Source organism: Ochotona princeps, chromosome 1 (genome assembly GCF_030435755.1).
Source record: "Ochotona princeps isolate mOchPri1 chromosome 1, mOchPri1.hap1, whole genome shotgun sequence".
Lineage (NCBI taxonomy): Eukaryota > Metazoa > Chordata > Mammalia > Lagomorpha > Ochotonidae > Ochotona > Ochotona princeps.
Window position 1 is genome coordinate 114,858,603 of NC_080832.1, and position 25,572 is coordinate 114,884,174.

At 45.5% G+C, this 25,572-nt stretch overlaps 1 protein-coding gene across 2 annotated transcripts; it reads right to left on the reverse strand.

Moving 5' to 3' along the window:
- Positions 1 to 2,550: 2,550 nt before the first annotated feature.
- Positions 2,551 to 25,036, reverse strand: LOC101534920 (butyrophilin-like protein 1). 2 transcript variants are annotated; one of them, XM_058665029.1, is made up of 10 exons: positions 24,759 to 25,036; positions 23,069 to 23,239; positions 17,290 to 17,637; positions 12,618 to 12,899; positions 12,308 to 12,508; positions 12,026 to 12,046; positions 11,909 to 11,935; positions 10,178 to 10,204; positions 3,871 to 3,897; positions 2,551 to 3,529 (listed from the first exon to the last, which is right to left on the reverse strand). In XM_058665029.1, the coding sequence occupies exons 2-10, from the start codon at positions 23,217 to 23,219 to the stop codon at positions 2,880 to 2,882; spliced, it is 1,734 nt and encodes a 577-aa protein (XP_058521012.1). In that variant the 5' UTR covers positions 23,220 to 23,239; positions 24,759 to 25,036; the 3' UTR covers positions 2,551 to 2,879. The 2 variants fall into 2 exon arrangements, with proteins under 2 accessions (XP_058521012.1, XP_058521022.1); XM_058665039.1 differs by lacking the exon at positions 23,069 to 23,239.
- Between the last annotated feature and the right edge of the window lie 536 nt (positions 25,037 to 25,572).

Below are 25,572 nucleotides of genomic sequence, written 5' to 3' on the forward strand. Positions count from 1 at the left end.
CCAATTTTTATTGATGTTCTTGAAAAACCAGCTTTTGATTCACTGATCTTTTGCATTGTTCTTTTGGTCTCTGTTTGGTTTATCTTCTTCCTTATTTTGATTATTTCCTTTTTCTGCTAATCTTGGGATTATTTTGCTGTTGTTTCCCTAGCTCCTTTAGATGTACAGTTAGATCATTTAGCTGGTGTCATTGTGACTTCCTAATGCAGATATTGATTGCAGTGAACTTTTCTCTCTCTTTTTTTTTTTAAGATTTATTTCTTTTATTACAAAGTCAGATATACAGAGAAGAGGAGAGACAGAGAGGAAGATCTTCCGTCCAATGATTCAGTCCCCAAGTGAGCCGCAACGGACCGATGCGCGCTGATCTGAAGCCAGGAACCAGCAGCCTCTTCCAGATCTCCCACATGGGTGCAGGTAGCCAAGGCTTTGGACCATCCTCGACTGCTTTCCCAGGCCACAAGCAGGGAGCTAGATGGGAAGTGGAGCTGCTGGGATTAGAACCGGCGCCCATATGGGATCCCAGGGAGTTCAAGGCGAGGACTTTAGCCGCTAGGCCATGCCGCCGGGCCCGAACTTTTCTCTTAACATTGCCTTGACTGTGTCCCACAAGTTCTGATATTCTGATATGTTATGGTGATTCTTTCAAGCATCTCAAGAATTTTTTTATTTCCCCCTTGATTTCTTCTATAACCATTTTTGATTCAGTGAAATGGTGCTTAGTTTCCAAGTATTTACATATTTTCTGGAGTATTTTTACTTGCTGGTCATCAGTTTCACTATGTGGTAACCTAAGAAGATGCATGAGATGATTTCATTTTTTTTTTAATTTTCTGAGGGGTTTTTGTGTGTGTGTCTGTGTAAGAGATGTAACATGATCAGTTCTGGAGAGGATTCTGTGTATTGATGCAAAAAAAAAGTGTATTCTGTGTCTATAGAATGAAAAGTTCTGTAGTTGTCAAGTAAGTCCCTTTGTTCTATTGTCTGGGTGAGCTCTTAGGCTTCCTTGCTGTGTTTCTACTTGCTTGATCTGTTCATTGAAGTTAGTGGGGTATAAGATTGCTCACTATTGTTATATTAGAGTCTATATCTCCCTACAAATCAGTTAATATTTGTTTCATGTAGCTGGCTGACCTGGCATTTCGTGTATATACATCCATTATTATTATTTCTTCTTGCTGAATGGAACCCCCTATTATTATGTGGTATACTTCTTCACCTCTTTTAATGCTTTTCATTTTGAATTCTACATGATCTGATACTAGCATGGCTACACAAACCTTTTTATCCTTTCCCTTAGCAAGGAATATCTGTTTTTATCCTTTCGCTTTCAGTTTCTTCTTAATTTCACTAGTAAGATGTGTTCCTTGTAAACAACAGAGAGATGGGTTCTGTTTTTTATTTATCTGTCAATCTATGTCTATTGATTGCTGAGCTTAAACCATTTGCGTTCCAGGTTCATACTGAAAAGTAGTGATTTGTTCTTGTTATTTTAGCACTGGGTTTCTCACAATTTCATTTAGGTTTCTTTTCTGGTTTTATTGAGATGATCTCCTGTCTTTTTACCTTTGGACTTGGTACATGCAATTATTTTTTTCTGCTGGTAGCACATCTCTAAGCAATATTTGCAGGTATGGTCTGGTAGAGACCAAGTCTTCCAATTTTAGTTTGGGAGATTTTGTATTTCCTTTTTAAATATAAATGAAAGTTTTTGTAGATATGTTATTCTACACTGATAGAATTTTTGTTTTTGTTTTTGTTGTTTTCAGTATCTGGAATATGTCACTCCATTCTCTTCTAGCCTGTAAAGTTTCATCTGAGAGGTCAACTGTGAGTCTAATTGGGCTACTTTATAAGTTACTGGAATTTCTTGTGTGTATATTTAAGTACCTTTTAGTTATGATCAATCAAAAAGGATTGATTATGATGTGTGATGGCAAGGATCTAATTTAGTCAGGGTTCTATGTCTTTCCTATATTTGGTTTCCACTTTCTTTCTCGATTTCAAGGAAGTTCCATTTATTATTTCATTGAATATATTCTTTAACTCAGTTTTTCTTTCCACACTTTCAAAAACTCCTATGACTTTTTGCTTTTTTCTTTTCTTTTTTTAAATTTCCTTTATTTTATTAATTACATTGCATTATGTGACACATCTTTATATGCACTGGGATTCCCCCCCCCGCCCCTCCCCAAAACCTCCCCCCACGGTGGATTCCTCCACCATGTTGCATTACCACAGTTCAAATTCAGTTGGGATTCTTTCATTGGAAGTATTTACCAAGCATAAAGTCCAGCATCTTATTGTCCAGATAAGTTCAACCGTTTCTTGGAGAGACCATCTCTGGTCTGAAGGTAGAGCTGGCAGAGTATCATCCCAATCAATTAAAAGCCCCAACATAACATCAGCAACAATTTACAATGTTATGGTGTTAAATGACATGATATTGATTACCCAATATGTTAAAAGGAAAATGCAGGTTCTCAACCACAACCTGTGACTTCTTCATAGACATTTCAATTTTGGTTTATATTTAACCGTGTTCTCAGAATAAATTGGATATTTAAACCCAATTTGTTGTACAAGGTATCTCAAATCCAAATAGAATTTATTCATATTCAAAGTTAATTTAAAACCAATGAAAAATTTTAATGACAAAAACAATTATTTCATACTATAATATGACCTATCCTAAACCAGTTCAAAAAACCATCAGCATTCAACATCCTCTGTATGGACATAGGGCAAGAACCACCAGTCCTCATAGCCACAGGAAAAGAAAGTCCCAGAGGCATCAGGGACTCCTCTGAGGGCCTTCTCTCACAGGGAGTCTGCAACCCCAAGAGGGTCACACTGAGGAGTCAGGTCAGGGAGGGGCCTTATGAAGGGTAGGAAAGTAATGGAGACTCAGCCCCTGGGGGAGCACCCTCAGCACCAGGGCCCAAACTGAACCCTTCCCCTGGGGGTCTCACCGTTTCCTCCAAAGGGGAATCACTCAGGACCACAGGGAGCCCCTCAGACACACCCACTGGGGAGCAGATGCTCAGGGACACATCTTGTGACTTAAGCATAAAGTATGGGTACAGAGGTCCAGAGAATGAAGCTGGGGGGAAGGAGAAAATGTGGGACCCATCTGTCATATTATAGAAGGAGATGTCCCCTTCACTGTAGTCCAAGAAGATCCCAACCCTGTGGGGATCCTGCCTAAGAACTACAGGGTTTAATTTGTCAGGACATGCATGACAAATATTATAAAAAAATTTCACAACCCAGAACCCCTTATCTGGGGATGGTATATATGAGCCTGTCCTTGTCACCTTCTCCCCACAGACCCCAAGACCCCATTTTTTTATCATTGCGGCCTTGACCTCCACCTCCCAGTAACATCTTCCTGACGTGATGCCCTCAAGGCCCAACACACTGGAGTACTTCCAATAACCCAATCTTCTGCCCTTACAGGTCACACTGGTCCTTTCAGGAGAGATGGCAAGGTTGGTATCAGCAGAGTCTGGATCCAGAGTGACAGGCCCTGCAGAGAGAATTCTCAACCAAGTAAGGCCCATCTTTCCCCATAACCAGGATGCCCACCCAACCCTAGTGCCCCTACTTGCATGGGGAAGGGACGAGGCCAGTGAGCTAAGGGCCCTTGAACTCAAGCCCATGACCTCCAAACAGCAGGAGGAACCACAATGCTCTGAGAGTCAAATATGTCACAGAGACCTGAGGAGCACACCCAACTTCGTTCCTTATAGATCCCACCCCACCACTGCTGATGGTGCCAGAATTTCCATCATCACAGGGAACTGAAGGAGAGGTAAGTACTGTAGGAACAACAAGAGGAGCACCCAGAAAGAACACAAAGTCACTCACAGGCCTGGAACTCTTCCTTCTGCCAATCTGTAAGAGAACACACATTTATATCATGGTTTGCACAAGACTATATACATTATGGCAGCTGTTCTCCTGAAACAGTGATGGGAGAATGAAGGGGAAATGTACTAGTACACATTCAGATGATTCAGAGCTTCTTTCAAACACACACACACACACACACACACACACACACACACACACACAATGCAACAACCTTCCTACAAAAGCCAAACATGAAGCTAATATCCCAGGACTAAGAAACTGAACTCTGACCTCAACAACAAAAAAGCCATTACCCAGATTTCACTATCAACTAGTGCTAATCAATTTTCTAGACACAAAACCATCCTGAAAGCTAGATTTATACTTAAGAGAAAATCAGGGAAATCAATATTCCAAGCCCCTCCATTCCCTTTGCAGTGTACTAAGCTGAACTTACATTTTGCTTCTAACACATGGGTACAAAGTATCTTTACAACATGCACATGAGAAAATGGGGAACCAAAAGCTCCCTCATACTATGGAGGGAGATGGAGGGTCTCAGAGCTGTCCAGAGAAACAGTGGCAAAGGAAGGTCTAAGAGAAGAAGAAAACCCAAAAGAGTACAACAATTTCCATTCAAAACCAAGTCACCCAGACCATGAGCTCCAATGTCATGGTGTATAGTTGTCAATGGTGCCTCTAAATGATGACACAGGACATCTCTGCCCTTATTCAGCTGACAACACCATAGCTGCTTAAGGACCAGCCCCACCTCCCCAGCATAAGCACCTGAAGAACAAAAGGAGAGCACAGAAAGCATCTCCCACGCCTCCCAAGGCCACTGCATGTATTCCACCTCCATGCTCCTCCTTGGATGGAGAAAGGCAGCTACTGACCAAAGCAAAGGCTCTACTCATGCTCAGAGTCTAAGGGTTGTCCAGTGAGAGAGCTTTACTTGCCCAGTTCAGGCAGTTTTATATTCTACTCTACCTATAATTGTAAATCATCTGAAAAAACTTTGTAAATTCATGTTACTAAAAACAGGAAGTAATTCTAATCAATTGATTGCAATTTTAAAAGCATCTAAAGATCTTAAACTGTTGCTAAAACTATTTTTGTTCTGATCTAAACTAAGATCACTAAATCAACTCAAAAATCTCTTTGGTTCATGTTACTTAAATCTCTAATAGGCTGTTTTTAAAATATTTTAAATCACTGAGGCAACTGTGCTCGATTTCACTAATCCAAAAGTTATTCGTGTTATATTCTCATTGCTCTCTCTATCATACAATTTAGTTTAATTACAAACCTGTGCTCTTGTCTCAAACTTACAGCAGGCATCAGCTTTGGATAAATGTTTCCTAAAGCTGTTATTTGATAGGTTTTTCTTGATGCTATTTCTCATAGTCTTGTGGCTCAGAGTTATTTATTCATTTCTCCTCTACTCCCTAAGACTCTGAAGGATTCTAAGGATCTCCAGACCTTACAAAAGTGATGGCTAACTTTTTTTTCTGTAATAATGGCTGGCCACATATAACAGACCAGGTAGCCTGATTATCTCCTCATAAGCATTACCTCCTACCTTTCTAAATTCCTCTGGGCACAGTCTGTGAATTCTGAATCTACTTGAGCTGTTAAATCATTCCTTCTCACCTGCTTTTCTATCATGGAAATTCCCTCTACTATTAAGACAGACAACAGACCTGCATATACTAATAATAATTTCCAAATATTCTTTCTCAAGTGGTCCACAGTACATATTACAAGTATTCCTTACAACTCTCAAGGCCAAACTATTATTGAACGTACACATTGCACCCTAAAAGTCAATTAATAAAAGATTTTAAAACTGGCTGTTCAACAGAGGCACTTTAGCACTTTTGACAGTTTTCAAACTTTGCCTCAAATTTTGCTGACAAACATTTTTCTAAATCCATATTCTCTAATAAGGCCTTATAAACCCTATCTGGATGAGACAACCAAATGACTTGTATCCTGGAACACTAATAACATGTGGCAAAAGTTATGTGCTTGTCTCCACACAACTTCCTGATAGATCCTCTGAGAAACTATGGGTTCCTCTATGATTTATCCAGCCTCGGAAGTTCAGCAGTTCCCTCAACCTCACCCTCCATCGTTGTAAGTAGTTGAATGGGCAGATAAGGAACCTTTACTCGGATTAATGACTGAACATTTTCCTGTATCTTGGAGATCAGAGGTGCCAGTGTTTCCAGGGGAAGAAGGTAAATGTTTCAATAACTCTTTAGGATTTCATAGTCTTCCCCTGTGTTTTGAGTGCTGACTTCCCATGTTTACTTCTGGTAACACAAACTTGGTTTCATATTTTAACACCTTTGAAAAAGACCAAAATGTTTTTTGTTATCAACCAAGCTTTATCCTTCAATGTAACTGATGGAAATTACGCTAATATAGGAAAGCCTCATCTCTTTTTATGTACTACTATCTTATATGAACACTGGGAATATCAACCTGTCCATTGGAGCCACTGTAGAGCTGTAGAAGGAAAATTAATTGTTTTCTCATAACTGTTCTGATTTTGATTGGGGATCCCATCGTAAATTTTCACACAACTGTAGTAAGGGTTATAATCACATTCTATATAATCACTTAATTTCTTGCTCCTGGAATAATCCTATCATGAAATGCAATGGCAAATGACCTGGTATGATGGAGATTTGTTCCCTTTTTACCCTCCTCCTGCCTGTTCCATGACTATGTCCTTTATTCCAAGCAAATTCAATTATGGAAATTAACAGATACTTCATGACCAGGACTGTATTAAACAGCAAACTTCTTGGTAATATTCATAGCTACAGCAGTTATGACATTTTTATAATAGTACTTTTTATGTTCAAGCTTGTTTCAACCTCATTTATATGTTGGCTATTGGAATGTTAAGTTTTAGTTTCACTATCAATAGTATTGACTACTACTATTATAGACTTTATACCTATATTAATAACAGTATGGATGTTTCCTGTCAAAATCATAGTATCCTTGTGCTATGTGCTCAACAAAATATTTGGTTGCCCATTAACCTTACCCAAGAATGGCAACACTCCCCAACAGAAAGGCTCCTATTGAATGTAGTTTCTAAATAGTTGTACCTGACTAGAGCTTAGTACAATGACTCAATGGTTAAATCCTCAACATTCAAGTGCCAGGATACTTTATGGGCACCAGTTTATGTCTCAGCTGCTCAACTTCCCATCTGGCTCCCTGCTTATGGCCTGGTAAAGCAGAGGAGGATAACCAAATGCCTTCAGATTCTGCATACAAGTAAGAGCTCTTTACTTTTGGCTTCAGATTGATTCAGCTTCAGCCCATCAGTGCCATTTGAGGTTTGAACCAGCAGATGGAAAATCTTTCTCTCTGTTTCTCTTTGTCTCTGTAACTTTGATCTGTCTTTCCAGTAAAATAAACAAATATTTAAAAATATATATTGTACTGGACTAAACACTTCATTGGACTCGTCATTTTAACTCATGGGCTGGGCTTACTGCTATTATAGCTATTGTAACAGTTGCCAAACTGGCATTACAGATGTGTGTCCAAACTCATGATTTTGTACAACAGTGGCAAAATAATCGCATCACTTTTGGACTCCACAGGAAAGATTAATGACGATCTCAAAAAACGGGTCAACAGTATTTGAACAGGTTCCAACCTGGTTGGTAGAGCAAGCAATAAGAAGCTTCAGCCTGTGATTGAATGTTTCCCATTTCGGTGTTACTTCTGCTAGATATAACAGCTCTATCTATGCTGTATGTTGTATACTTACAGAACAAATGAGATAATATAACTCTAGACACTGAGCAAATAAAATCTGAAATTTTAACACCTAGTTGAAAGGGTCTTACGAAGGATTGGTGGTGGGAAACTGATGATGCCCTACAGGGAATGGATCCCCAATACTCATTCAAAGTATCATTCATTCATTATCTTCTGAGGGAACTGCCTTTATTGTCTTCTTTTGTTTTTTATTGGAGGTTGCATCATGTGATGATAAGTAAATGAACATCATGAAAAGAACAATCAGATGCCATTCAAATACTTCACTTAACAAAACAAAAAAGGAAGATTTTTAGAAAGACAATAATTTGCAGAAAAACAGGAAATCTCACCATATAAAACCGTAACCAGCTATAATTTTGTGACACAGCACTGAGAATTCAGGAAAAAGGCCCTGAAACATTTGAAACAGGAAAACAAAAGTATAGGAACTCTCTGATGCTCAAGCTGTGGTAACAGATCAGAGGTGTTTTCCATTTCTTTCATGTGTACACTGTTCAATTATTAGTAGTCTACTTGCAAAACACATTGCTCACTAATCGACCTCCCTTGCATGCATATATATACAAATCACATCCTGTTGCAGACCCTCCCTCCTTCTTTCCATTCAACTCTGCTCGATGCCTAGGAAAAAACAGGAGGATGGCTTAATTCCTTGGGCCTCTGCACTAATGTGAGAATCCCAGAAGAAGCTCCTAGCTCATGGCTTTGGATTGGCTTAGCTGCAGTCATTTCAGCTGATTCAAAAGTAAATCAGCTGGCAGAAGGCTCTCTCTTTCTCTCCTTGTGCATGTGTGTTTCTGTGTATGCATGCATGTATCTCCTTCACTCCCTGTAATTTTTCCTTTTGAATAAAAATAATAAATCTTTAAAATTCAGTGCACAATTCATTTAATTTTCACAAGAAACATGTTACAAATTGTTTCAGTGTCATAACTAGAGATCATCACAAGAAACTCTCAATTTACCATAATAATGGGGTTTGTTCTTAAAAACACTAGGCACAAGACCCTGAATATGTGTATTAAATTATAAGAGACATAAACTCAGCAGAAAAGAGGAAAAGAGGATGTGTAATGAAATGAAGGATGAGAGGAAGAGAGAGAAAGAAAGAAAGAAAGAAAGAAAGAAAGAAAGAAAGAAAGAAAGAAAGAAAGAAAGAAAGAAAGAAAAGGAAAAGAAAAAGAAAGACAAACACCTACTCAGAGCAGTCAGTTGGCCTCACAGCTCACACTAAAGCCACTGGTTAAGTTGCCCACAGTTCACATCTGAGTGCTTGGATTTGATGCCCATATCCAGCTCCCAATACTTTCTTTCTCCTGAACATGCTGGAAAACAGCAGGAAGATGATGGATCAAAGCTGAATTCCTGCTACTGCCCATGTGGAAGACTAAGAATGAATTCCTGCCTCCTGAATTTGGTCCCTGAAATAACCCTGAACATCATAGGCATTTATGGAAAGCAGCAACAAAAAGTGTCTAAGTGTCTGTTCTCTCTCTCTCTCTCTCTCTCTCTCTCTCTCTCTCTCTCTCTCTCTCTCTGTCTCTCAAATAAATATTGTAAAATTCAAAACAGGAGAAAGTATTCAGCCAATGATTAAAACACACAACGTCCAGTTGACGTATCAGGTAAACTTCCAACTCCATCTACTCACTCCAACTTCTATTGAGTATGGAGACTCTGACAGGCAGCACCGAGCAGTTGGGATGCTCACATCACATGGGAGACCTGAACTTAGTAGCCAGCTATAGGCTTTGATCTAGCCCTGCATAGGCTATTAATGACAGTTGGAGAAAAAACTAGCAAAGGGTCTCTCTTGTCTTTCTCTTCCTCTCTTCCTCACTCTCTTTCTCCCAATGAAATAATCATAATACACAAAACAGTGCAATAATTTCAAATATTTCATAGACACCACTCAGAAATGCATCCACAAATATCCTGAATGCTCAGTTTCCCAGATTTACAGCTATTCAGAGTAACGGATTCCTCAGCAAACAAGGATGTGTAAAGAAAGACACCCAGCTTGGAAAGTGGTCAGAATACAAGGCACAGAAAAAACTAACATCCCAGAGGACCAGGAAGAAAAAGGATAACAAAGCTGAACCAAAAAGGGCAGGTTTTGGGATAAGGTCACAGAATTAATGAAGTCTAAGCAGGTGGGAGTAGTTTCCAGTCTCTTCTAAGCACTAGCAATTCTTGATCTGGGCGGCTATTGCCCTGCTAATCTCCCCCTGGGGTCACCAGCAGGATGAGAAGGGTAAGTTGAACACGGACTCCCAGAGGGTGTCCCTAGCCCTAACAGTGATATGAGTAGAGGGAAAGCCCAGAGTGGAAGCAGCTGGACTCCCAAGGAGGAGTCCTTGTTGTGGCCAACGTGGGTGGAAAGGAGCATATGGGACATGGAGAGCAAGGACACCCCTCCCATGTGGGGGAAGTCCATAGACAGAGGAGAGGCAGAGCACAGCAGGGTTTGGGGGAGGGGAGGCAGAGGAACCGTCAGCTCACTTACCAGCATACAGATGCGCCTTCCTCCCAGCTGAAAGGAAACACACCTGTGAGACCACAGTCCCCACCTGCTCAGCCCCCACCTGCCTCTGTGCTGAGGGGAGAGACAGCAGGAGGAGGGAGGCTGCAGAGCAGTGGCCTCCTCCAGTGTCAAACAGCAGAGGACTGTGGGAGGTTCCTGGGCCACAGATCAGGAAGCCTGTATGACAGGTAGAGTTGCACCGTGTTCCATTGCTGTATGCTGTTTGGCTGCCAAATCACCAAACTGTACCTCAAAACTCACAGAAACTCCTATGTCATATGTCCCATAGTTTGATTTGTCATGATTAGGAAAAAAAAACTGTATATCGCACAATATTTAATGAAAAGTATAAGTGACTCCATATTTAGAACAATTAGTTATCATACAGTATTTTCAGAAAGGGAAATACTGAAAAAAGAAGTTCTGAGGCACAGGTCAGTTGGTTGCCAAACATCACACAGTAGTGGGACGGGTACCACTGCATCTGTTATACAAGCTTCATCACCTGTGGCTCAGGAAGACAAAATAAGTGAGTGGTTTGCAATGTGGCATAGCTGACACCTACATTTTCGCCATCCTGTATCAGTGCAAATTCAATTCCATTTGTTTTGCTTCCATTCCAGTTCCCTGATAATGCAGCTTGGAAAGCAGCAAAGTAAGGCCCACATGCTTGAGCCTTTGTAACAATGAAGGAGACCAGGAAGAAGCTCTTGGTCCTAGATAGAAAACATCTCTCTATATGCATCTTGACCTCTCTGTAACTCTGCCTTTCAAAAAGAAACAGCAAAAATTTAAAATATAGATATATAAATGTATAGAGAAAAGTAACACTACTCTCAGAAACATTTATCTCCTAACAGCCGTTCCCACACCTGGTCAGCAGCATAGTTCTCTTCCCATTCATTCTCACCGGCACTGGTGAGGAATAGGTAAAAAATGCACCCATACACACATACACTACCCCTAATGCAGGTAGTGATTTGAGAAGCAAACAGGTCACATTCTCAAGCTCAAAGATCCACTGACTCCAATGTCATCTCTCATAAAACCTAGAGCATCTTCTTTAGCTTCTTGGTACATACCAACAGCTCAGTGTATTGTAGGATTAACACTAGCAACCATGTGGGGGCAGGTCAGGGTTGGAATGAAATCCAGGATGCAGGCCAACCTTCTGGCCCATCATTGCAACCTGGGCTTAAAGGATAGACAAGAAACAGGGCCTAGCACGGTAGCCTAGCAGCTAAAGTCCTCACCTTGCATGCACTAGGATCCCATATGGGCACAGCTCATGCACCAGCCATCCTGCTTCCCATCCAACTCACTGCTTCTGGCCTGGAAAAGCAATTGAAGATGCCCCAAAACCTTGGAACCCTGAACCTGCGTGGGACACCCAGAAGAAGCTCCGGGATCCTGCTGTGGATTGGCTCAGCTCTGACCATTACAGCCACTTGGGCAGTGAATCAGCGGACAGAATATTTTTCTGTCTCTTCTCTTCTCGTTATATCTGACTTTCCAATAAAAACAAATAAATCTTTTTTAAAAAGCATAGACAAAAAGTTGCCCAGATGGGAAAAAACAGAGTAGGATTAGTCACCCACCACTGCCCTGCTGCCTCCAGACCTCCATATGTCTGTGCCAGGACAGAAACAAGGAGAGGGAACAGCTGGGCACAGGAGGGACAGGAAACCACAGGACATCTGCAGGGTCACTCACCAGCCTGGAATGCTGCCTTCCTCCGACCTGAAAAGCACCACACAGGGAACAGGTGAGCTGAGAGCCACAGGATTCTCTTCAGCAAACACAGAGCTCACGAGGGAGAGCAGAGCTTACCGAGTTCTGCCTGGAGCTCATCTGAAAGAGAATGGCAACACCATGAACTCTACTCCAGAAAGAGGAGCGCACACATTGCCTGCAGACCTCATGGGAAAGCCCTCTTCTGTGTCCTAGACACAGCTCTGACTCCAGACCTCCAGAACTTCACACCCCCAGCTATGTTTTCTGGACCTCCACAGCCACCTTCTGTGGAAAGCTGCCCCCATGCACTCCAGTCATGTCAGTTTTCTTCTCAGCACCAGCTTCTGCCCCCACCTTGCCTGGCCCAGTCCTGCCTACCTATGGCCTTCAGTGCCTTCTCCTTTTCATGTTGCTCTGCATCTTTAATCCAGCAAATACGCTTGTGTTCCTGACTCTCCTGGATCTTTGCAGAGTGCTCTCTCTTGGTGACACAGCCAGCCCCAATCAGTAGCAGCCCCAACACAGTCAGGCTCACAGTGAAAGCTGCCTTCCAGGGAGAGACCTGAGGGAAGAAGGGCTCTGTGCCCAGGGGGAGACCCAGTCAAGAGTGCACTCCAGAGCACCTCCCCAACCTCACCCCCGAACACCACCTCCTCCAAGCCTCCTGGGAAGAACAGACAGCACTGACCTGGGATGGGAATGGTCATGACCTTCTCCTGACCCAGGATGGGACTGAGGATAGAGCAGGTCACGTCCCTTGCAGAGCTGTCTCTCACCACCACGGCAGACTCCACGCTGAACAGCCCTGCTGCATCTTGGGTGTGGGTCTCAGAGAACTCCAGTAACTTCTCACCGTGGACATCTCTCCACTGCACCTGGGGCTTCGGAAACCACCCTGAGGCCTTGCACACCACACGAACTCCATCCTTCTCTGGCTCTTCAATGTGCACTTGTGGGGCAGATCCTAAACCTGCAAGAGGGGAGCTAGGAGGACCTTGGAGACCCACTTTGTCCCAAATCCTTAACAGAATCTAATTGCTACCCAACTTCAAGGGGAACCACTCATATTCAATTTGGGGATCCAGTGGGAAGGGCATGACCTTGGGGTCCCCTTAGGAGGCTCATAGGGGAGGGGGCTTTTCTCTTATTATGCAAGTGAAAACCAAGGTCAGAAACAACGGAAGATGTTTGATCCTCAGACTCCATGCATGAACCTTTAGTCTTCATTTCATACATATTCCCGGGAATCTAATTCTAACCCACTGCTTCTTTGTAAATGAATCATTCCCAAAACTATACCACCTCCTCAGTCACCTTGCCTTGTGTACATCTCTACAAGCTATCTCAACCAGTTTTCATTACAAATGCTTGAAACTAAACATTTCAGAACTGAATTCATAATGTTGACTCATTTGTGATGACTCTACCAAATACTCTGTAGTTTCCTCACATTCTGACTCTGGAGTTGGTCATGTAATTTTTGGGGGCCAGTAAGAGATTAATGTGACAAGCAGAGATTTGAAAAGCCCTGGACCCCAACTCTAGACAACTGCCTAGATTGCCTTGTACCTAGATAAGTGTTACACTGCTAGGAGAAAATCAGCTGTTAGCTAGCCGGTATTCTGAGCCTGGTTCATGCCGACTTCATTTTTTTATAGCAGTATGTCAGCATAGTGGTCTATTATATATTTTTTAAAAGATATGTGTGGAGCAGATGCTGGCATGCCAGCGGACACCAGAACACCTGTAGACAGGGTCTGGACACCTGCATATGAACATGCATAGGTACAATGCAGGCCAGCACGCCACACCACCAGAAGAACAGGCTTAGCAAACTGCACTCTTGTGAACAAGTGAGGCTGTGAATTGCTCAGGGAAGTGGGTATGAGGATGTATTGGAGGAAAGACTATTCAGGGATGACATTACAGGTGATGGTTGGTTTCTGGGAGACCTCCATACTCCGGACTACTGCAATTGCAGGTAAGTAAGGGAGCTGAGACTGGATGGTTTGGAGGAGGGAAACCAGGGAAGTTTCAGGGCCAAACAACTGTACCCATCCTTGTGGGAAACCTGATCTGGGCTTGTTGGTAGCAAGCACCACCTACAGGTGCACAGGAAAACTAGGGCTGGAAACTGCCTGGTAAGGATTGACCACAGCACTCACTAGTGAGTGTCAAGGTCGGGAGTGAGGCATGTTAGTCTAGACTATGACACTAACCAACATGTGAGAGAACTAGGTTAGGGGCCCATTTCTGTGAGAGATTTGTGAACTCACCCCTGTAGGACTGTAATACCAGCTAGCTTGCTCAAGCGCTGGGGGTGATGATGGGCCAATCTAGGCATGACCACAGAACTCACTAACACTTATAGGAACTGCAGTTGGGAACAGACTGGGCTGCTACAGTACCCACAGACACACACAAGAATTGGGTGTAGGACAAGCTGGAACACAACATCCACCAGCACACACAGGCCAAGACTGAGAGGCAGACTACGCCAAGTAGGGGCCTGGGACCCACTGGCATGTGAGACCTGGGTTTGAAAGTAGGTCTGGTGGGGAAACTTGTGGAACTCTCCTATTGGGCTGTAGCTCCCGCTGCTGAGTTTGAGTCAGGTCTGGGTGTGGGTCAGACCAAGCAAGACTGCTCCACTTGTCAACTGGTGTGTGGGCTGCCTTGGGGGTGGGGGGCTGATCAAGAAAGGCTGGGCCAACCTGTAGCACACTGGCATGTACAACAGCCAGGATGGGATGTGGGCCATACTAGGCTATGCTATCACACCTACCGGTTTCGATAAAAACCAGGGATTGAGGACAGGTTGGACTGAAGCACCCACCAGTGAGAGCTGGGCTAGGCCCATCCAGGCTGGAGCAAAGGCCAAGACGGGGGGACAGGGGCACATAGACCATGCCAGGTAGGGTGAGAGCAACCACTGGGATGCACAAGATCTGTGGTTGGAAGTAGGTTTCTAGGGGAGTTAAGGGGATCCCCCTCCCCTGCTGAGTTGCAGTTCCCACTGGTGAGCATGAGAGCTAGAATTGGGGCAGTAAACTGGGCTGGATATGGCTGAAGCATTCCTTGGCATGTGTGTGTGCTAGATCTGGGGGTGTGTAAGACAGGGATAGGCTCCAGAACCCGTTGACACTTGCAAGAGCGACAGTGGGTATGGGACAGGCTGAGCTAGGTTCCAGAACCCACTGATCCACATGACAGCCAGGTCTTGGAGTGGGCCAGGCAGGGCAGGGCTGAAACAATGGTTGACATGCATGTGAGCTGGGTTTGGGGGAGGACCACACTATGCCAGGCTACTACATCTGCTGGTACATGCAAGGGCCAGGAGAATGGCAAACTGATAGGCTTTGCCATAGCATTTACTAGCAAGTCCAAGGACAGGGTGCAGATAATGTCAGACTGGACCACAGTACCCCCTAGAAAGTGCAAGTGGCAGTAAGTGGGCCTAGTGGGAAAACTATGGGCACTCCTCTGCTGAGCTGAAGCTCCCACTGGTGTGCACAAGAGCAAAGGCTGGAAGCAGGCCAGGCTCTACAAGGCAGTAGCACCCATCAGTGGCCCATCATGTGGGCTGGGTCATGGGGTCGAGTGGGCCAAGCTAAGCTGCAACATCGATAGGTGTATACAAGACCTTGATTGGGATGTGGCATGAACCAGACCAGTGTGCTGCACATGTAAAGGAACTGTGGCTTGGGGCAGGTCTAGCTTTTCAACTGATTGGCATAAGGGCCAGGTCTGTGCATGTTGAACTGGCCACAGCACCCAAAGATTTGCATGCAACATGGATCTGGGGACAGAACTGATTAGGCAACCACAATCATCAGTGTGCATAAGCTCATATGGATGATGGAGTGAACTGGAGGTTGTACTAACTGGCACATTCAAAAGGTCTGGATCATCTCAGGTAAGGTTTCTTGAGAGACTCCACAACTAGACCACTGGATTCAAAACTCCAGCCACAGGGAGAATCATAGAATTTGTAGTCTGACTTGGAATGTACGTATTATGGGCCCAGCACGATAGCCCAGTGGCTAAATCCCTGCCTTGCATATCTGTGATCTCATATGGGCATCAATTTGAGTTCTGGACGCTCCACTTCCCATCCAGCTCCCTGCTTATGTCCTGGGAAAGCAGTAGAGGATGCCCCAAAGCCTTGGGACCCTGAACCCATGTCATGAGAGACCTGGAAGGAATTCCTGGCTCCTGGCTCCTGGCTCCTGGCTCCTGGCTTCAGAGTGGCTCAGCTCAGGATGTTGTGAACACTTGCGCAAGTCAATCAACAGACAGATCTTTCTCTCTGTCTCCCTTGTCTCTATAAATCATCCTTTTTAAAAAAGAAGAAGAATTCATGTATTGTGACGAGGCTTCCTTGATTGTTGACACCTATGCAGCGGATGGCATGCCAAGGTACCTAAGGGAAGCATGATGCCCAGCTCATTTGGGCCTGCAGAGGATGTTGAGTTCAATGTAAAAAGATGGAGAGCATAACAGATTTGACAATTCTGGCTAAATTTTGGCAGAAAATGTCTGAGAGAGTGGAACACATGGGTGAACTCTGTCAGTCAATAGACTTTGGAAGGATTTTTTTCAATCTTGAAGCAGTGAAACTAATAGCGTCTCAGAACTAACAAAACCACTCAAGCAATCATGCAGCTTTAATCATCTTCAGACATCATCCAGCTACTTATTTATTTTGCTTTTTCTATCTCAACTTCTGGAATATAGACTCTAAGGCCAAGGAACTATGCTTTGCTTTGCTTGGCTGATGATCTTTGGTGCCCAGAACAAGGCATAGCACACACCTAGGACTTCACAGACAAAATTAATATTGATGGGGCTGATACTGTGGCACAGAGATTAAGCCTCTGCCTGAAATGCTGGCATCCCATATGTGTACTTGTTCAACTCCCAGCTCTACCATTCCTAATTCAGCTTGTTGCTAATGAATCTAGGAAAGCAGTGGAAGTTGGTCCAGGACTTGGACACCTGCACCCATCTCGGAGACCTGAAAGAAGCTTCTACCTCCTGCCTCCACTGTATTGCAGTAATGGAATTTCAGTCATTTGGGCTGCGAAACAGTTGATGCATTTTCTCTCTCTCTCTCTGTCTCTCTCTCTCTCTCTCTCTCTCTCTCTCTCTCTCTCTCTTTCCTTTTTCACTCATCCTCTCCGTAAGTTTGCCTTGCAAATAAGTAAAAGCTTCCTGAAAAAGATTAATATTGAAAAAAAAGATTGAGTGAATGAGCTTCCTTTCCCTCACATATAAAATGAAACACTAAATTTCACAAGTTTCCTCCCAAATTCAATATTCTCAAGGTCTGCATCTAGAATACAGATCAAGACACCAACCTGCCACCTTCAGTTCCAGAATAGCCTCTTCATAGTAATCTCCCTTCTGGAAGAAGCAGGTGTATTTCCCATTGTCTGAAACCTGGATGTTCCTGATGCGCACAGCAGCCTGTCCCAGGGAAAGGAAATCTTTCACCAGCGAGGTCCGTCCTGCATATTGGGGCATCTGCCTCTCATTCTGCTCCTGGCCGTTCTGATAGACGAGCACTGCTTCTGAGAACTTGTAACGGAACCACTGCAGCTTCATGTCTTCTGCATTCATAGCTGGATACAGGAAGCAGGGCAGAGTGGCATCACCACCCAACTCGGCCACTATGGGGTCACTGGGACCAGCTACCAGGAACTCATCTGTGGACACAGACACAGGACTAAGAACGCTTAGAGACAGCACCCGAGAACAGACACACAGACTATCAAGATGGAGGAAATGCAGATTGGGAATAGGTGGGACCTCAAGAATGAGGACTGAGCAGTGACAACTCCACATCTGGATGGAATCTCATACCACAATAATGTGACCCAGAAATGATGTCACAGATGCCCTTGTGAACTGAGCTTCTGGCCCTGGCTGTCTCGTGAAAACAAGCCTCTACCCCAGTGGGTCTCAACACTGAGTGCACACAGGGATTAAAGTACAGCTTATAAAACCCAGATCATGAGACCGGAGCCTAAACACCTTCTTTGTGTGGTGCCTGGGTGGCATCGGAGAGGCATGTAGACTCATGCTTGGGCCAGCAGAACAGAGCAGGCATGGGAACTCCCTCACATGCATGTGTCCTAGGCAGGTGGAGGAGTGGGAAAGGTGTTAGGGCCCCAGGCTGGCATGCTGGTATGGTGTGCTGGTGGACCAGGCTTGGGGACTCGTTAACATGCTTGAGTCCTAGATGGGTCCAGACCAGTACATGTGCTAGAGGACTTGATCTGAAGTCTCCAGTGGGTCCCAGTGTGCAGGCAGAGCATTCAGGCCAGCTCATCATTCTGTCAGAAGACCAGGCTGGGAAAACCATGTGCTCACAGGTTCTGGGGCTATAGATTGATTATGAAAGAGAATATGGACTGTGCGGGTGCGAGGAGACCACAGGAGTTTGTGGCTGGTGAGAAATAATTTCTGGGGGACTTCTACCAACAAAGCCACTGTACTTTGGGGTGAGCAGAGGGGGACTGAGACACAGAGGTTTCAAGGAAGGAAAGTGAAGGATCATGCTGGGTCTGACCAATGCACCCACCCACATGGGAGACCAGAGCTGGGCCAATTAGCATCTACCACTGCCCACCAGCGCACACAAAAGCTAATACTAGAAGGCCTACCTGGCAGTGTTGGATCACAGTACCCACCAGTGAGTGTCAGAACAGGGGATAGATCACATTAGGCTGGACCTGACACTAGCCAGAATGCAAGAGAACTAGGTCTGGGGGAATATTCTGAGGGGAATATGTGGACTCATCCCTGTGGGACTACAGTATCTGCTGCTTTGCCAAAAGCTGGAAGTGGTGACAAACTAAACTCTGTATAAACATGGAACTCACTGACCCTCTTGGATACTTGGGTTTGGAACAGGTCAGGCTGGTCCAGACTTCAACAACAACATCCACAAACATACACAAAAGCTGAGACTGGGTTGTGGACTCTGCTGGTTAAGGGCCTACCATACACTGACACAAATGAGATCTGGGTCATGGAGTGAGCCTGGTGGGTGGGCATGGGAAACTTCCCTGCTGGAATGTAGCTCCCATTAGGAAGCACATGAATTAGGGACTGCCTTGGGGGTAGGGGGAGACTGGAGAGAGTTGGGCCAAACAATAGCACACTAGCATGTGCAGAAACCAGGATGGGATATGGGCCATACTGGGCTAGACTATCATACCTACCAGTTTGCATGAAAGTCGGGATGGGGGCAGATGGGTAGGGCTAGTGTGTAGCATCCACCAGCAAAAGCTGGCACTCAGGGTTGGTGGGCTAGACCAGGCTGCAGCATCCAGAAGCAAAGGCTGGACTAGGGTATGAGCTATGCCAGACTGGGTCAGAGCAAGCACCAGCATGCACAAGATCTGTGGCTGGGAACAGGCCTGGTCAGGGAGCTAAGGGGACACTCCGGTTGGTTTGCGTTTCCCACTGGTGAGTGTGAGAGCTGCAATGGGGGCAAGAAACAGTCTAGATATGGCTGCAACATTCCTCAACATGGGTATGGACTAAGCCTGGGGAGTTCCAGACTGGGCTAAGCTCACACACCTGCAGGTGCTTGCAAGAGCAAGGGTGAGTGTAGGACAGATGGGGCAAGGTCTTGGTAACTGCCTAACCTTGTAAAAGCTGTTTGGGGATGGGCCAGGCAGGACTGGGCTGTAGCAGCCAACACTAAGAGCCATAACAGGTATGGGACTATCAGTCAAGGCCACAATACTTGCCAGGACAGGAGGTAGGCCAAGACAGGCTGAGCAAACAATACATCAAAATGCACGAGATCTGCCACTGGGAGATGGCTTGATAGAGGAGATTAGGGAACTTCTTCATCAATTAGTAGTCCCTGCAGGTGAGCATAAGAACCGAGGCTGGGAGCAGCCCAGACCAAGCCAGGTTACAGTACCAAACAGCATATCTGTGAGTCAGATCTTGGGGTAGGTGAGGTTGGGCAAGTTTATAGCAACCACTGGGAGACATGAGAACTAAAATGGGGTGCAAGACAGGCTGGTTGGGCCACAACACCTGCCAGTTTACTTTAGGGCTGGGACTGGGGGCAGTCTAGCGTCGACTGAACTACAGCACCCTCTAACATAAGATGTAACTAGGAGAGAAGCAGAGCTGAGACAGGATACAGCATCTGCTAGTGAATGCCAAGGTGAGGCAGAGCATGCAAGACTGGACCGCAGCACCCACCAGTATACACAAGACCCTGGGTGGTTGGGGAGCAAGACCAGTAAGGGGACTGGGGCTCCCCTGCTAGGATGCTGCTCCCACTGGTGACCATTAGAGTTGGGACATGGGGTAGACTAGGCTGAGAAGGGCTAGAACAATTATTGGTCTGCATGTGAGTTGGGTTACAGTGAGAGCCAGGTTGGGATGTGATCAAATGCACAGGTGCATGCAACAGCCAGAGTTAGTACAGGCTGGACCGACTTTGTTGCAGTAGCAGCTGGAAAGTGCTGGGATGATGGGCAAGTCCTGTCAGATTAGAATGCAGAACCACCTGGAAAGTGCAAAATCTGAAGCTGGGAGTGGGCCTAGTAGGAAAATTGTGGGCCCACCTCTCATGGGTTTCAGTTCCCACCAGTGAGCCTGAGAACCAGGGCTGCAAGTAGGCCTGGCAGGGCATGTGGTAGCACTCACCAGCATAAGTGAGGGCTGGATAGTGGGATCAGTCAGGCTGAATTAGGCTGCGGCATCCATTGGTATTATAAGAACCAAATGCAATATGTCTGACAAGCGCAGTTTGCTGCACATATTGGCATGTGCACAAACTGAGGCTGGGTGTGACCTGGTGGGGGTTTTGGGGGTCACTCCAACTAGGCTGCAGCTTCTGCTGTTATATATGAGAACCAATTATGTGGCGGACAGGGTTAGATCAGGCCATAGCATTTGTTGGTTTGCATAAGAGAGGAGCCTGGAGACAGAACTGATTGGGCTACTGCAACCACCAGTGTGTGTAGACTGATATGGGTGACAAACTCAGCCAAATCCCACACTGGCAAGCACACACAGCAGCCAGCTCTGGGATCATGGCTGGGAGATTTCTTTGGTTCCCCTCCCTGTTGGACCACTGGACTCAAAACTCCAACCATGTGGAAAATCACAGGATCTTTGGTCTGACCGTGGAGTGCATGTGGCAGCATTGAGTCTCCTAGGTTGCTGAAGCTGGTTCAGTAGACACCACTGCCTTATGCACCTGGGAAACATGACAAATCATTGAGTCCTGCAGAAAATATCTAATACTGTGGAGGACAGAACACATTGGACAACTATCCTGGCCAAGCCTTGACAACAAATATCTGGCCAAATGGATACTCTAAGGTGGACTATGTTAGCCAGTGGAACTTGAAAGGATTTTCTCAACTTTGGAACAGCAAAGTCAGTAATACCACAGAAATATCAAAACCGCATAAGCAGTATCCTCGGAACATGATGAGCATCAGGGACCCTGGGATGACATAGAGTGGCCATACCCTATCCCCAGGTACTGATGTAATTAGGCTGGTTGGAGCAGCCCTCTCCCCTTTTCTATTCCCTTCATCCAGATACAGGAAGGAAAAAAAAAAAGGAAATTGGAAACAATTGTCTCATCTACCTTCCCCCATTCTTCAGCCCCTCCCACTCTAATCAGTAGTCTACATGGGCGTCCATTCTTTCTCAACTACATAAACATCATCCAAAAAAAATCTTAACTTGAGCAAAATATAAATAAAACTTAATAGTGTGTTATATATTACATTTTATTTATTTATTTACACTCAATTTGGGAAAATAAAAAGCAGATCACAGGCTTCAACATAGAGCTCCTGATTCAATTATCTGAGGTGGGCACAGAAATTTGTAAAATTTCTAAGGATCCCCCTGGAAGCTGACACTGTTAATCCAGGAGCCACACTTGGCAATCCACAGCTCTATCTGGCCTGTACGAGGTAAGCCTAAACACTGACCACAGAGTGTACCCAGGAACTCCTTGGAATTCCCGGATCCTTCAGTCACAAACAGGGGACTGCCCAACTCCCCCTCTCTACAGCTGAGTTTACCATTTCTGTCTGTATTTTTCTGCTCCACTAAATTCAAGGAGCACCTAAAACAGGCTCCAAAACCCTTTCTGTTGTAAACCAGTCATTGGTCATAGGAGTATAAATCAAAATGGTTAAAGAAGTGCAGCCCAATTCTCTATGTCCTCAGATTGGCCCCTTGAGTCTGGTAACTGGGTCATAGGAGGACCCTTCTGCAGCACAAGATGCCATGAGCCCAGAACAACTCCTCAGCCTCATGCGGTTCCACCCTGGCCTGGCAAACATGTCTTACCAGAAGATACCCACAGATCAGGTGCATTGCTCACTCTCCACTCCAGTTGGTGGTCCATTCAACACATGAGCAAACCCACACTCCCAATGACCACAGAACCCTCACCTGGCCCCTCAGATCCTCATCCACTGTCCTAAAGGTCCAACAGCTGTACCACTGCAACTCTAACCACAGCCCTGCTTCTTTCACTCAGATCCACTGGCCACTACTATTCCTCACATACGAGAAAACTACAGTTTTGTATAGGCTGCTCCTATGGAACTATTTCCTGGACATGCTCACAACTCACCCCCTCCTCCACTCACTGTTCCCCTCTCACTATCTACACTGCCCACCAGTCTGAACTCAGCTGCTACCCACGCCCACCTCCTATCTCTGTCCTGCCTCATATCCTATCACTCATCTCCCCTCACAGACACAATCCTGAGAACTGGTCACTGTCCCTGTTAGAAGGAAAGTCCCACAGGAAAAGGAACTCCTTATGAAGGGGTGGGGAGGGAACAGTGACTGCTGAGCACAGGAGGGAAAGCAGAAATTAAGAAAATGTGGTTTTCAAATATTACATTCTTCACTTTTAACACCCCTACAAATAATTGGTTATTTGTCAATATCCCTGAAACCCCCTGACAGTCAGTGACTCATCTTAAATGTGTAACTACAATCAGAATTGGGGAAAAGCATCTTATTTTCACAACTGATCCCCCACAGCTCACTCCATCGTGGCAAAGAGCACCAGGGGCTCCTCCCGCCCAGGGAAACCAAGAGAAGAGACAAGAATACACTCACCTGCAGAGCCCCACCTGGGCAGCTGCACAAGGAGAAGCAGGAAGGGGAGACTGCAGAGCAGAGATGGGCAGTAGCTGTGCTCCATGTCCTCAGACCGGGAAGACAGACGGGGAGGATACAGCTGGGTCATTGGACAGGAGCAGAAGGGCATCCAGTACAGAGGTCCAGCTCCTACGTGGTGACAGCAAGACCAGAGTCAGCCCTCACAGACATCAGCATCCTCTCACCAACCACGTGGGGCCCACAGGACCCTGACAGTAGAACATCAGAGACAGTTCCCATCCTTATAGAGCCTGTGTACCCAACACAGGTATCCTGGAGCCTGTCTGGCTTATGGGCTGTGATGACACCTCAAATGGAATCCCAACCAAGCATCTTTCTCCACTGGCTAAGGACATGCCCCTTAAGCAGGAGCCCAGACAAGTCACACTGACAGGTGAATCTTCATGCTCTACGTGGGGAGATTTCTGTCCGAGCATCTAAGGACCCTGGATGAGGCCACAGAGATAGAAACACGAGCCTTTGTCAGAACAAGATCCCACCCACTGTTTGTAGGAGAAAGGGTATGAGGGCTGCCTTGGTTCTTGAAGGACAGGCTCAAGGGAACCTGGGGTGGACTTCCTGCAGCTCAATCACTCTCAGTGTCACCACTTCAGCAATGGTCCTTGGCATTCCAGGAGTCAGTTCCTCTATCTGCTAAAGAGGAGGTAGCAGGGTCTCCCACAATGCAGTGAGAGTTACATGACTTTGTATTAGGATAGCTACAATCACGCAATTAGAACCTGAGAGTCAGTGCTGTCAATGTAGTTGGTCTAGCTGCCCCCTGCAGCACCAGCATCCCTCCCATATGGATGCCAGTTTGAATCCCACATGCTCCACTTTAAATCCAACTCCCTAATAGTGTGACTGAAAAAGAAGCAGAGCTTTGCCCAAGTGCTTAAATTCCTGAAACCCATGCAGGAAACCTGGAGAAAACTACAGGCTTCTGGTTTCAGTCTGTCACAACCCCAGCCGTAGCAGAGAAAAAACAGCAGATGTATGATGTCTCACTTTCTCTATAATTATGCCTTTTTTAAAATTTGTTTAATTTTATTGTAAAGTAAGATATATAGAAAGCAGGAGAAACAGAAAGGAATATCTTCCATTCATTGACTCACTGCCCAAGCAACCGCAACAGCCGGTGTTGCACTGACCTGAAGCCAGGAGCCAGGAACCTCTTCCAGGTCTCCCATATGGGAGCAGTATCCCAAGGCTTTGGGCCATCCTCAACTGCTTTCTCAGGCCACAACCATGGAGCTGGATGGAAAGCAGGGCCGCCAGGATTCAAACCTGTGCCCATATGGAATCCCAGCATGTGCAAGGTGAGGACTTCAGCCATTAGGCTGCTGCACCAGACCCTATAACTACATTGTTAAAGTAAATAAAACTTGCATGGAAACAAGTAAGGAAGGAGAGATGGAAGGAAGGAAGGAAGGAAGGAAGGAAGGAAGGAAGGAAGGAAGGAAGGAAGGAAGGAAGGAAGGAAGGAAGGAAGGAAGGAAGGAAGGAAAGATCCTACTCCTAATGCTTATTTTAGAAGTACAAAAGATGAATAAGAACACACTGCACACTAAGGTTGTCTTGAGTCTTCCCAGCCAGCTGCTCCCTGCTTTCTTCCTTCTCCCCCACACATGTTCTCAAGCAGTCTTACCTGCTCCTGTTTGTCTCAGCACGAACGGCTGTTACTTCCTGCAGGATCCCTAGCAGCTGACAAATCCACCCTCCAAGGTGACATCTGCCTTGAGCTGCCCCCAGAACACTAGATCCTCTTCCAGGTCCACTGCAGGGTCCAGGATCCAACCCCCAGGAGACAGTGGGTTCCCAAGAGACCAGAGAAGCAGAGTGGGTACAGCTGCAGCAGCCTCTGCAGATCCTGGGCCCTGAGCCCACGACAACCTCCCAGCCACCAGCACCACTATCTAAAGTGAAAGCTGCCCCAGCAGCCTGGGAAAGCAGTGCCTGCCCTGTGGACTTTGTTCCCTGTTCTCAGTGTGAGCAATGGCATGAATAGTGTCACATCTGCCCTGGGAGTAGTGGTATCACAGGCTCCCACAGCTCCAGCTGCCCCTCAGCCCCTCCTCTCAGTTACCACCTCCATTGTACATTAGGGAAACATCTGAAGACCCTGAGATGTTGGAGACTTCTAAAGAGAAGGAGAAGTAAGAGTAGGCATAGGAGGAGGAGGAGGAGAAACTAAATTTTATTTAGTGTTTATTAACTGTCCATATCTAAACTACACACATTAGATTCATGCCACCTTCTTATCACACCTGTAAGCAGAAGGTAGAGCTGCAGGGAGACTGCAACCTCCAGTTTCTCCAGATCCCCCTCCAAGCCCAGTCCAGCCCCAGTTCTAAACAAAGTGAAAAAGAGCTGCCAGAGGGACACAGACTCTCAGGGCCTCCACTTGATACATTGTCTGAAAGCTTCTCTCACTCTGCAGCCCAACCCTTGGCCCTGCTTAT

Excerpts from the sequence above, each read along its gene's own strand:
- LOC101534920 (XM_058665029.1), bottom strand. The coding sequence starts at position 23,219 with ATGCCCTTCTGCTCCTGTCCAATGACCCAGCTGTATCCTCCCCGTCTG. Across the intron at positions 11,936-12,025 it reads TGAGCTCCAGGCAGAACTCG|GTCGGAGGAAGGCAGCATTC; the intron begins GTAAGCTCTGCT and ends GGTGCTTTTCAG. Across the intron at positions 3,530-3,870 it reads GAAGGAAGAGTTCCAGGCCT|GGCCTGTCACTCTGGATCCA; the intron begins GTGAGTGACTTT and ends TTCTCTCTGCAG.